The 11,131-nt window shown below is 37.9% G+C and overlaps 1 protein-coding gene across 1 annotated transcript; it reads right to left on the reverse strand.

The window, feature by feature from the left end:
- Positions 1 to 2,206: 2,206 nt before the first annotated feature.
- Positions 2,207 to 9,426, reverse strand: ppp1r27a (protein phosphatase 1, regulatory subunit 27a). The gene is made up of 3 exons (XM_051886198.1): positions 6,880 to 9,426; positions 5,675 to 5,825; positions 2,207 to 3,202 (listed from the first exon to the last, which is right to left on the reverse strand). The coding sequence occupies exons 1-3, from the start codon at positions 7,298 to 7,300 to the stop codon at positions 3,082 to 3,084; spliced, it is 693 nt and encodes a 230-aa protein (XP_051742158.1). The 5' UTR covers positions 7,301 to 9,426; the 3' UTR covers positions 2,207 to 3,081.
- Between the last annotated feature and the right edge of the window lie 1,705 nt (positions 9,427 to 11,131).

An 11,131-nucleotide genomic window follows, 5' to 3' on the forward strand; every position in this document is an offset into this window, starting at 1 on the left:
AGCACATGAATGACCAAGCAAAGTTGTATTTATTAATGAGAAACTCAGAATTCTAGACTCTAGAATAGATGATGAACTTCTCCAGACTGGAAATTAAGGCAAATGACTGGGCATTAGTCATGCAGTGTATTTGCCTTTAGACTACAGCATTGTCAATTTTTAATTATTATTATTATTTTTTTAAATGTACATTTATTTGTATAGTGCTTTTCACAATGCATATCATTTCAAAGCAGCTTTATAGAAAATGTTTCTACATACTGAGTCAAAATAATGTCCATATGTCAGAATGTACAGCTCCAATACAGATCATGCAGTTAGCTAACATCACGTATTCATTTAGGCAGAAACAATTAGCTTATTAACTCTTTCCCTGCCAGCATTTTTTATTTAAAAGTTGCAAGCCACTGCTAGGGTTTTTGAAACTTTCATGGATATATTGTTATATAATATATTGATATATTGCCCCCAGAATATATTGTTGAATGAATATCTGAACATGCAATATATCAAAAGAAAAAACAAAGCCTTGGCTTTAAAACAACAACAAAAATGTTTTATTTGAGCTTTATGTATTCTTTTTTGATCAACTCTTAAGTTTAATAAAAAAGCAACATTTTGAACAAAAAGCTGAGAAAATTGTGTAACCCCCACCCCACTCCACCCCACCCCAAAGATTACAACATGCATAAGCATTGCTTTTATCTCTCGTTTCTGCTTTCTTTTTTCCCTTTTCTTTTTGCCTGTATTTTAGTCCAGAGATTCTGTACTCTTTCAGAAGATGTGTAATAGTGCCCCCTACCGTATAACAGTGAAAACACGGAAAGCCAGAAAATTTTGTCAATGGTGGGGAAAGAGTTAAAGCAGTTATTACAAGTTGTGATCATAATGATTACAATATATTAAAAAAATTTGGAAGTTTTGTATGTTGATTCAGATTTGGCGTCATCTGAAGTCCTTGCAGGGGTTGGTGTCCTCTCTTCACAGGTGTTGAGTCATCTAAAATCTTCTTAAGAGGCTGAATCCAAACTGGAGCTAGTGTACTCAGGATGGTATCCCAAGATAGAAACAGAAAAGCAAATGGAAAATAATTGGCATAACTGCTGTTCATAACATTTCAAGCAATAGATAGTCAAATGCTTTTGATCTGACATAACTGGAGTGCAGGAAACCGGCCGATGAAAATGGCCGATTTCAAAACACTGCTTCAGGAAGCTTCGGAGCATTATGAATCTTTTGTGTTGAATCAGCGGTTCGGAGTGCCAAAGTCACGTGATTTCAGCAGTTTGGCGGTTTGACACGCGATCCAAATCATGATTCAACACGCTGAGTCATAACGCTCTGAAGCTTCATGAAGCAGTGTTTTGAAATCGGCCATCACTATACAAGTTGTTATTTTGTTTTTTTTGGCGCACCAAAAATATTCTCATCGCTTTATAATATTAATATTGAACCACTGTACTCACATGAACTGATTTAAATATGTTTTTAGTACATTAATGGATCTTGAGAGAGGAAATGTCATTGCTGGCTATGGAGGCCTCACTGAGCCATCAGATTTCAACAAAAATATCTTAATTTGTGTTCTGAAGATTATCGAAGGTCTTAAGGGTGTGGAACAGCATGAGGGTGAGTAATAAATGACATTATTTTCATTTTTGGGTGAACTAACTCTTTAAGGTCTTTCAGATCACAGATATCACGACGTACATAAAATATTGTCAGACTGTTAAAGTCGGCATGAAGCGGAAGTTACAATAATATTTTCTTCTCTATTGTGACATATGTGCAAGTGAAACGGCTCCTTAAACAAGAAAAAATGTAGGACGGGAGTTAATTTTGTCCATGGGGAATTGAGTGGATGGTTGTAGTTTGCTATTGGTGGATCTCATGTGAGTGACTGGTTGTCCCGTCCTCACACCAGTAAACACATCATCAGAGAATAGAAGAGATGTCGCTGCAAGAGGGAGAGGTTACTTTGGAGTTATTTTGATTAAAGATCGCAAAGCACATGAATTAAAAAAATAATAATTATGTGCACAGATAAATCAATTTTGATTTCATGATGACTTTAAAATAATAAAACATAAATAATTAAAAACAATCCATCCATTTCTGTTACACAACATTATGTACTCTTTAAAATATTATAATAATTTTTTATATATATAATATTCGAAGAGTTTGATGTAAAAACAACTCAATATTTGTATAAAAAAAGCAGCTTTATTTATGAAAACATTGTAAAAAAATAAGATAAGACTTTGACAAGAGACATTCAAAATGTCAGTAGTTCCCTCACGTTTAACAGTAATGCACGAACCCTCAGTGTTTCTGCAGGTTTTCAGTGTGCGCTCCTGCTGCCCAGCAGACAGACAGCACAGCGGCCCATCTGGGGAGTGCAGAGCTCTTTGCATCAACAGGTTTAAATCCCTTGTCACATAAAAGATCACTTTTATGGTACAATATATGTTTAAAACAGCAATCAAAATGAACACAACTGCAGATGGTGTATGGAAAAGACCTGAGTGTAAACACTGAGAGATGCTGGTTTGTGCAAATGTATGGTTCTCCTGTGAAGTCGACATACATAGATTTTTACATATACTTTCCTGGCATTATTATGCATGTTATTCCAGAGAAAAATATTTGTCTTAGTAATCTTTTATCAAAATATAATAACTTGCTCCGCCTCAACTTTTTGTCAGACATTAGAAATCTCTCTTTTTCATCAAACCTTCTGACAATCTGGTATGTAACACCTACTTTTCATAATCCAATCTATTCCCAATGCATAAAAGCCTCATTCATTGAATATCATGTTTCACTCAGAAATACTTAAGGTAACAGAAATAAAATGAGAATGGCGACGTTTCACAATGACTTTCAAAGCTAACAGAAATGTTGGGTTTGTTGTTCCTCTTTAGCCTTGTACTATATAATAAAGTCACATCTACAGCTAACAGTCAAAAAACCAAACAAAAAAATAAAGAATATCCAGGAGAACATTCAACCACACAAAATGAGAAGCTCATCATAATGTCTAGCGTTTTTTCCTCAGGATCTTCTGTGGCTCAGCCCTCAAACACAGCCTGTTTCGAAGAGTTTGAGCAGATCTTTACAATCTGGGTCGATAAGGTCTGCTGGTTTCTCTCCATTTTCATTCTCTGCTTCCACACTGGCACCCAGAGAGAGAAGATACCTAAAGGAGAAAATGATATTTTACATTTTAATACAAATAATTTAGCAAATCTGATAATATACCCCTGTGTAAAAGAAGTGCACTTCAGCATACTTGGGGAAGAAAAAAAAAAAAAAAAACAGTACATGTTTTGGAAATTATATACTTTAAAAGAATGTACTTAAGTGAGAACTGAATGTAATGTTTTCGGACATTTAATTGATGTTAATTACAATTAAATAAAATGTGTTATAGTTTACATTTATATTAAATGAAATTAAGAGTGCCACTCAAGTAGGACTTAAGTACATCTTTATATGTAATTTCATAATTACTTCTATTGTCTTTGAAATATGGTTAAAGTTACTGCTGTTTGTACTGACAAACATTTATTAATATACTTAAACTAAAATATACTAGTATATGAAATATACTAAAATGTACTTGTATATCATGTATTTAAATATATTTGTAATTACACAATTATAATGATGAAGTTGCAATTTAGTACATATTAACTCAATCAAGACAGAAGATTATTTAAACATAATTTAAGTAAAACGTTTAATTTGACATTATTACAATGTGTGCTTAAGTGTAAGAAACAGTCATGCTCACTTAAGTGGCCTTTTATTTCAGTAATTCTATATTATCTCCAAGTTTAATCTGCAGTTTTTATAATATACTTTTCAGATTTGAAGTGCACATTCAGTACAATTAAGTGCAATTTTTTCACAATGGGGAGAATATGGCATGATTTTGTAAGGTTTAATGAATGCTAAACTAAAGAATTAATGTCTCTTTTCCCAAACCCAGTGTAACATGTATGTTCTGTTTTGGTTTCGTTTTCATGCAGTTCCCTGTTCTGCTTTGCCTGAGTTCTGTTCCCTAGTTAGTTTCCTTGGTTGTTATTAATCCCACACTTGTTCTTCGTCCTGTTAATTATTTCTCCCTCTGTATTTGTGTAAGAAAAATATCCATATTTAAAACGTTGGGTGCTTTCACACTTGGTTCGATTGCCTGGACCGAACCCGAGTTTGATTACTCCCCCCGACCCGCGGTTCGTTTGCATCATCCAACCAGCAGCTGTTTACTCCGTTGCTTAGTAACGCTGGCGCTGGAGAAGGCGGCAAAATGCATAAGGTTGCTCTCCTCACTTTTATATTTTTGTTTTTGAACCGTTGTTTTTGTTCATAATGGCACTTTCGTCTATCTGCCGCGAATGTAGAACGCTGAAGGCGAGCAGAAATGAGAAAGGCTACACTACAGCTCTCTGCTTGCAGCACATCAGTCACGCTCGTCGGGAAAGTGTGTGAAACACACACAAACACACATTTTTATTAAATAATACGGCACTAATATTGGTTCACTTACGCAATTTGGTACGTTTGAGTTCATATCAGAAGCGAACCGTACCGCAGTTCACTTGAATCGCACCCCAGACCACCCTTTTTAAGCAGAGTCGGGTACGGTTCGCGGGTGCGCACCCGAGTTCAGAGTATTCACATCATCCAAACGTACCGAACTCTGACGTCAATCGAACCCGGGTGCGCACCAAAAGTGCTAATGTGAAAGCACCCTTTAAAAACTAAAATAACTAGCTTCCAACAGACAACCGGCGAAAGAGTGAACTTTGACCTGAGGCATGATGCATTGATGAACGCGGCAGCGCAGAGGAAAGAGCAAAACAAAACACAGTCACGAATTAGAAGTATGAAACCAGAATTTTTAAAGAGAAATGTCGGAGGATTTCGATATAAGAGACGAGAAGCTTGAGTTTGTTGCCCAGCCCTATTTGTTTGAACAGCGAGAGGCGTCAAACGATACTCCTATCGCATATGAGGGGTTACTCTTTTGGTGCAAGTCGACGTGTGTACGGCCATTTGCCAGAAGCTAGTAATTTTAGTTTTTAAAGTTTTAAATATGGATATTTTGCTTACACAAACACATCGCTTCACTTCAGAAGGCCTTTATTAACCCCCGGAGCCGTGTGGATTTCTTTTATGATGGATCGATCCACTTTTTTGTGCTTCAAAATCTCATCCTCTATTCGCTGCCATTATAAAGCTTGGAAGAGCCAGGACATTATTTAAAATATCTCCGATTGTATTTATGTGAAAAAAGAAAGTCATATACACCTAGGAAGGCTTGAGGGTGAGTAAATCATGGGGTAATTTTCACTGTTGGGTGAACTATCTCTTTAAAAATTGTTCTGTGACATTCCTCGTCATCGTGCACTTCATTACAACCACCCAGTGAGCTTACAATGTAAGTACAAAAGGTTCAGTAATTTCAATACAAGTTTAAAATATGTAAATCAAATTAAAAAAATAAAGTTTCCCAGAGAAGCGCTATTTGAATGATGCATGAGTTATGGTGTATGAGTCATTTTATTATTGAAATACATTTGTTTTTGCAAGCACAAGGTAGTTTAATGCAATATTAATGTGTTCTCAGACGGTCACAGAATTTCTTGTGTGAACTTGCTCTCACCGTGCAATCTCAGGGTAACCGTCGCTGCACGCCATGTGCAGTGGTGTCCAGCCGTTCTCATCCCTTTGATGAACGTCAGCTCCGTACTTTATCAGGAGCTTCACACACTCCAGGTTTCCTGAAAGAACGGCTTCATGGAGTGCTGCCATTCCTAAAAAAAAGAAAAAAAGAAAAAAGCTCTTGTTATGGTGAGTTGCTCAGTTTCTCTTACCAGATAGCAGTGAGATTAAACTTTTCCAGAAAATAGACTCAAACAGACACCATAAGCTTTAACTAATTCTCCCAAAACAGACACATAAAGAACCATGTATTTATTTCAAAAGTTAACGGTGCATACATTCATGGAAATCTGTGATATTTGGAATCTATGATCTGTGAATTTTTTCCACCATTGTTTAATAGGCAGTCAGTTCTGGAGAATTATTTTTGACCAATCACCTAAACCATAAACATAAACACATCTACAAAGAACTCCTTGAAGAAAAAAAAAAAAAAAAAAAAATCCATCACCGATGAACCATTTAAAATGGTATACGCTACCAACAGATGCATGCATTCAAGTCTTCTTGGAAAGTTTGTATTTATGAGTTTATAAGTTGTAATTACAATTAGGTGCATTCAAATAACTTTGGTCAGAGCAAGATGGCAATAAAATTTCAACAAGATTCTTTAACTACATCTACAAATGATAAATAAGTAATGCACATCAGATGTTTTAGATTTTTTTGCTTTTATTCATTTTATGAAGGTGCTGTAAATTTATTATATATTATATCGTAATTGTACAATACTATGGTATTTTGTACATGCAACTTAGATTTATTGTAAATGAATAATAATAATAATTTCATCCATTTGAACAAATTTACCATAAATACAGACATGCTCACCATCACGCACCCAACTCTGAAACTCTTAAGAAAATCTAGTTACCAAAACTGAGTTGTGCTGATGTTCATGTGCATTTTAACTTAATATGTTTTTATTTTCTATCATGACTTGAATGCATCGAAACTGCCGAAGCTAAACCTTGAGCCCCATTGGCCTGCCCTAACTTCCTACCATTGGTTGAACCAGAAGTTGAAATGTCAGACCGCTGTTTTGAAAACACCATGAATCCAATGCCTTCATGCTCTTCTTAAGCTAAGCACAATAAAATCTTAGCACCTCTAAAATACATTGTAGATCTGGTAAGGTTCACTCACCAGAATGGAAGATGGTGTCCAGACGCACTTTCCTCGCCCTCATAAACCGGCCGATCTGTTCCAGCTCACTGTGCCGGACTAAATCCTGGAATACAACATCATTTGTGAAGCGCACAGCCCTGGCGGGTTTGAGGGTTACGGTAGGAGTAAGCTGTACACTTGTCTGGTGTGAACTGCTCTGCCGTGATGGCTTGCTATAGACGGCAGTGGAGGTGGAGGTGGGCTTGTATGCAGGTGTGTAAGCTGGTGGAGTGTAGTATGATGGCGTGTGGTGGAGTGTAGTAGGGCTGTACTTCGTAGCATTGTAGTAGCTGGGCGAGTATGAGCTGCTGGAGTAATGTGAAGGTGTGTAATTAGTGGATGTGTAGTGCGTGTTGGATCGTGTGTACTGTGACGCCGGGTACTGGTAGCTGTACTTCATCCCCGCAGACGCCACGGCTTTGCCTCCCCCCTCGGCTCTAGGCTCAAGAGGAGGACAAAGAACTCAAATGCCTCAAAACAAGCTCCACGTAAGAGTAAAATCCTTTTTTGGGGGGGATCTTGAACCTCAACACTTTGGGTTCACACTGTCTTCAGCTTTTAAAACAGCCACAATCCGCTTCAGGTCCAAATAATGGTCACTTTTCCAGAAGAATCTGTTCTGTTTTGGGGGGATTTTCTTTTCTTGTCAAGTTTTGTTAATTTATCTGTCCCATCATCACTACTAGTTTCATTAACTTTATTGCACGGTGTGCACAGTCTGCTCTCCTGACAGTGAAGGTTGAAGCAGATCCCTATATACCCTTTGTAGGGTTATTTTAGGGATGTCATCCCCTGTATCAAGTGACTGTGGTGTAACTCCTCCCAGGCTCCCACTGTACTTTCACATGCACATCAAGCTTCAACCCCACCCCCTTATAAACATCAATGACAGCACCATTGAGCAGCCTCCAGGGACTCTTTCGAAAAACTTGGACAATGTGTGTTTACCACATAAATGAGCTCATCCTCAATGGCGTGATTGAACACATGGGCAACAGCTGAAGGGAATAAGAGTTTTATGACAGGAGCTACAGTCTAAGATGTGTGATCTTTCTATAACATTTAAATCATGTTGCTCAGTAGGTTTTGGATATCCACACAGCTTAGAGAACACTGTGCACTGATTCTTCAGCACTGCCACAAAACAGGCAAGGCATAAACCAACTGCATTACTTGAAATGTCAACAACATCTAACAAAAAATCTTGCACTTACAAAGGGCATGACTGGTTTTATTGGCTACGGACGCGGCACATAACTCATGTATGGTGTAGACATTGGCTGCGTCTGAAATCGCATAGTCTCTGAGTTGTTTTTAATAAGTAATTACTTCGCAACCACTAAAAAAAGTATGTTTTATATAGTATGAATGTACATTAATCATGTTGTCATTGTCATGTGACCTGTTGCATCAGTTGCTTATACTACTTGTACTATGTTTACCATATCTTTCTATGGCAGAAATAGTAATAGTAGTATAGTATGCAGTTCAGAATTCAGCAAAAGTTCAACACTCTTACTTTAGCAATTAAAAAAAGAAACAGAAATGTGATGTTTATCTTAAGTCATTTTTTGTTTATTGGTATGGTTGAATTGGATCATCGAAGGTCAGCAGCGAAAACATTGGTTAATAAAGTGAGATTAAATACATTAAGTATATTTGTGTAATTTAATTATTTTAATTATTGCAGGTTTGCGTAATATTCTGAGTTTGCATTTCACTGTTTTAATTCATTTTGAGGAATACTGAATTGGATTACAAGCAAAATTACTTAAAAATGGTGTCTAATAAAGACATTTACTCTCATTAAAAGAAATCAAGGTTTTAGCTAGAAGCTATACTCATGCATATAATAGATTGTCAAGGCATATCAAGTCATATTCATTTTAAGCTCACAGCTGTATAAGCTGCAACCTTTTTGTTAAATTAAAGTTATCATTGCTCATTTTTTTCCATACAGAGGAAAAACACAAAGCATGATATGATTTACCAGAAAAGCACATAAGCTCAACACTTTATTGAGACATAATAATCAGACAAGCATCTAAATATGGGCTGTGTACTGTGCCTTGATGCTGTCGAGTGTTTGGTCACAGGGCTGTAAATCAGGCCTGCTAAATTTAACATCGCCCCCACTATTGAACCAAGTAGGTCATATGGTGCCGGCACAGAAAAAACAAAAACAAAAAAAACAACAACATTTCTTTTCAATTTCAATTCTATTTCTGCATGTCTTGATATGGGACATATACAGCTTAGATGCTGCTTTAGCCATCCTATATGAGGAATTCATTATGTGATAATATGGTTTAATTATTTTATTAAAAATAGTATAATAAATAAATTATTAAAAATAATTAATAAAAAATTATTTCCCATTTGATTAATTTGAATAACTCACCCCAAAATGTATATTTTGTCATTATTGACTCACTTTCATGTTGAGATTTGTTGCTTTAGCAACTACCAGAAATAAAATGTAAAATTTAATATTTAATTTTATTTCAGTTAACATTTATATTATTTATTTATATTATTTTAGGTAACTTGCTAAAGTAGCTCTTGAATCACATTTGCATATCCAGAACGTGATTGTGAACAGATTGAGGCCGACACACCCCCCGCCCCCGTGATCACGAAAGGACTTAGGGCAGGGGTGTCCAACCCTGCTCCTGGAGAGCTACCATGCTGCAGATTTCAGCTCCAACCCCAATCAAACACACCTGAACCAGCTAATCGAGTTGTTCAGGGTTGGTAATTACAGACAGGTATGTTGGAGCAGGGTTGGAACTGAAGTCTGCAGGACGGTAGCTCTCCAGGAGCAGGGTTGGACACCCCTGACTTAGGGGGATATGACCCCCCACAACCGAAATCCCCCCCCACCCCAGTACGCATTGTGAACAGACAAAGGGGGATTTACCACACACCACCTCCCCGAAATAAGATTGTGAACGGACCGATGTAGGGCCCTGCTTCCATTTTTGTCATTAGGGAGGTGCAACTGGTGCCACGCTTTAGGGAGCGTGATCGCTCTTCGGAACACGATTGCGATTGGACCGAGGGAGATACGCCCTCTGCCCCAGAATGTGATCGTGAAAGGACCAAGGGGGATACACCCCCCGGTACACGATCGCGAATTGACAGATTGGGATACGCCCTCTGCCCCGGAACGTGATCGTGAAAGGACCAAGGGGGATAAGCCCCTGGAATGTGATAGCAAACGGACAGAGGGCGATATGCCCCCCGCCCCTTGGAACATGATTGTGAACAGATTGCGGGCGATAAGCCCCCCCGCCCCTAGAACGTGATCACGAAAGGACTTGGGGGGATATGACCCCCCACAACTAAAATCCCCCCTGCCCCAGTACGCATTGCGAACGGACCAAGGACCCCCCGAAACAAGATTGTGAACAGACCGAGGGAGGCCCCCGCTTCCACTAACTTGCACTGGTTCCTGCCCCATGCTTGGGATGGTCCTGGTTCAACGCGCATTCATGCAACAACATCTACTCTCACATCAACACAACACGCATTTAAGATTAATTGGAGATTAATATTTTGTAAATAAAGTGGTTAATTATGTTTTTTTTTCACATCACTTCATAAAATCAAGGTTAAACCACTGGAGTCACATGCATTACTTTGATGATGTCTTTACTACCCTTCTGGGGCTTGAAAGTGGTAGTTGTGTTAATGAAGGGACAGAAATCTCTCAGATTTCTTCAAAAAGATCTTCATTTGTGTTTCGAAGATGAACGGAAGTCTTACGGGTTTGGAACGACATGAGGGTGAGTAATTAATGACAGAATTTTCATTTTTGGGTGAACTAACCCTTTAAGTTAATCCAGTGTATCAGCAAATGTCTGATACCTGTGACACGTCACTAAGTTTTTTACAACCAACAAGAAATTCCCCACATCCAGTCGAAAATACTGTCATTACATTGATATGGTATTTTTTGAAAATTTTCATGAAATCCTGGCAAACCTAATTAGTGATTTCTTCTTCTTTAAAGAGCATTAAAAGGTCAGACTGATGTACGTGCCGGCTTGCACATAGCTGTTCTGTGGTATGAGCAGTCATTTGTGTCTTTTCACCATCCCTTGATCCTTAGGTCTGACCCACAGCACTGCAGCTGTCCTCTTATGAGTGCTGAGACCTCCAGAAGCGCCTGATCTACTTCCGTCTTGATTTCAAAGGCCTCGATTTCAGGCTGCAGTATTTCACAGGA

This window comes from Ctenopharyngodon idella, chromosome 3 (assembly GCF_019924925.1).
Source record: "Ctenopharyngodon idella isolate HZGC_01 chromosome 3, HZGC01, whole genome shotgun sequence".
NCBI classification, from domain to species: domain Eukaryota; kingdom Metazoa; phylum Chordata; class Actinopteri; order Cypriniformes; family Xenocyprididae; genus Ctenopharyngodon; species Ctenopharyngodon idella.

Bases quoted from the DNA above. Each gene is read 5' to 3' on its own strand.
- ppp1r27a (XM_051886198.1), bottom strand. From the start codon at position 7,300: ATGAAGTACAGCTACCAGTACCCGGCGTCACAGTACACACGATCCAAC. The intron at 5,826-6,879 runs GTGAGTGAACCT...TCTTTTTTTTAG, and splicing joins GGACACCATCTTCCATTCTG to GAATGGCAGCACTCCATGAA. The intron at 3,203-5,674 runs GTGAGAGCAAGT...TTTCTCCTTTAG, and splicing joins GGTTACCCTGAGATTGCACG to GTATCTTCTCTCTCTGGGTG.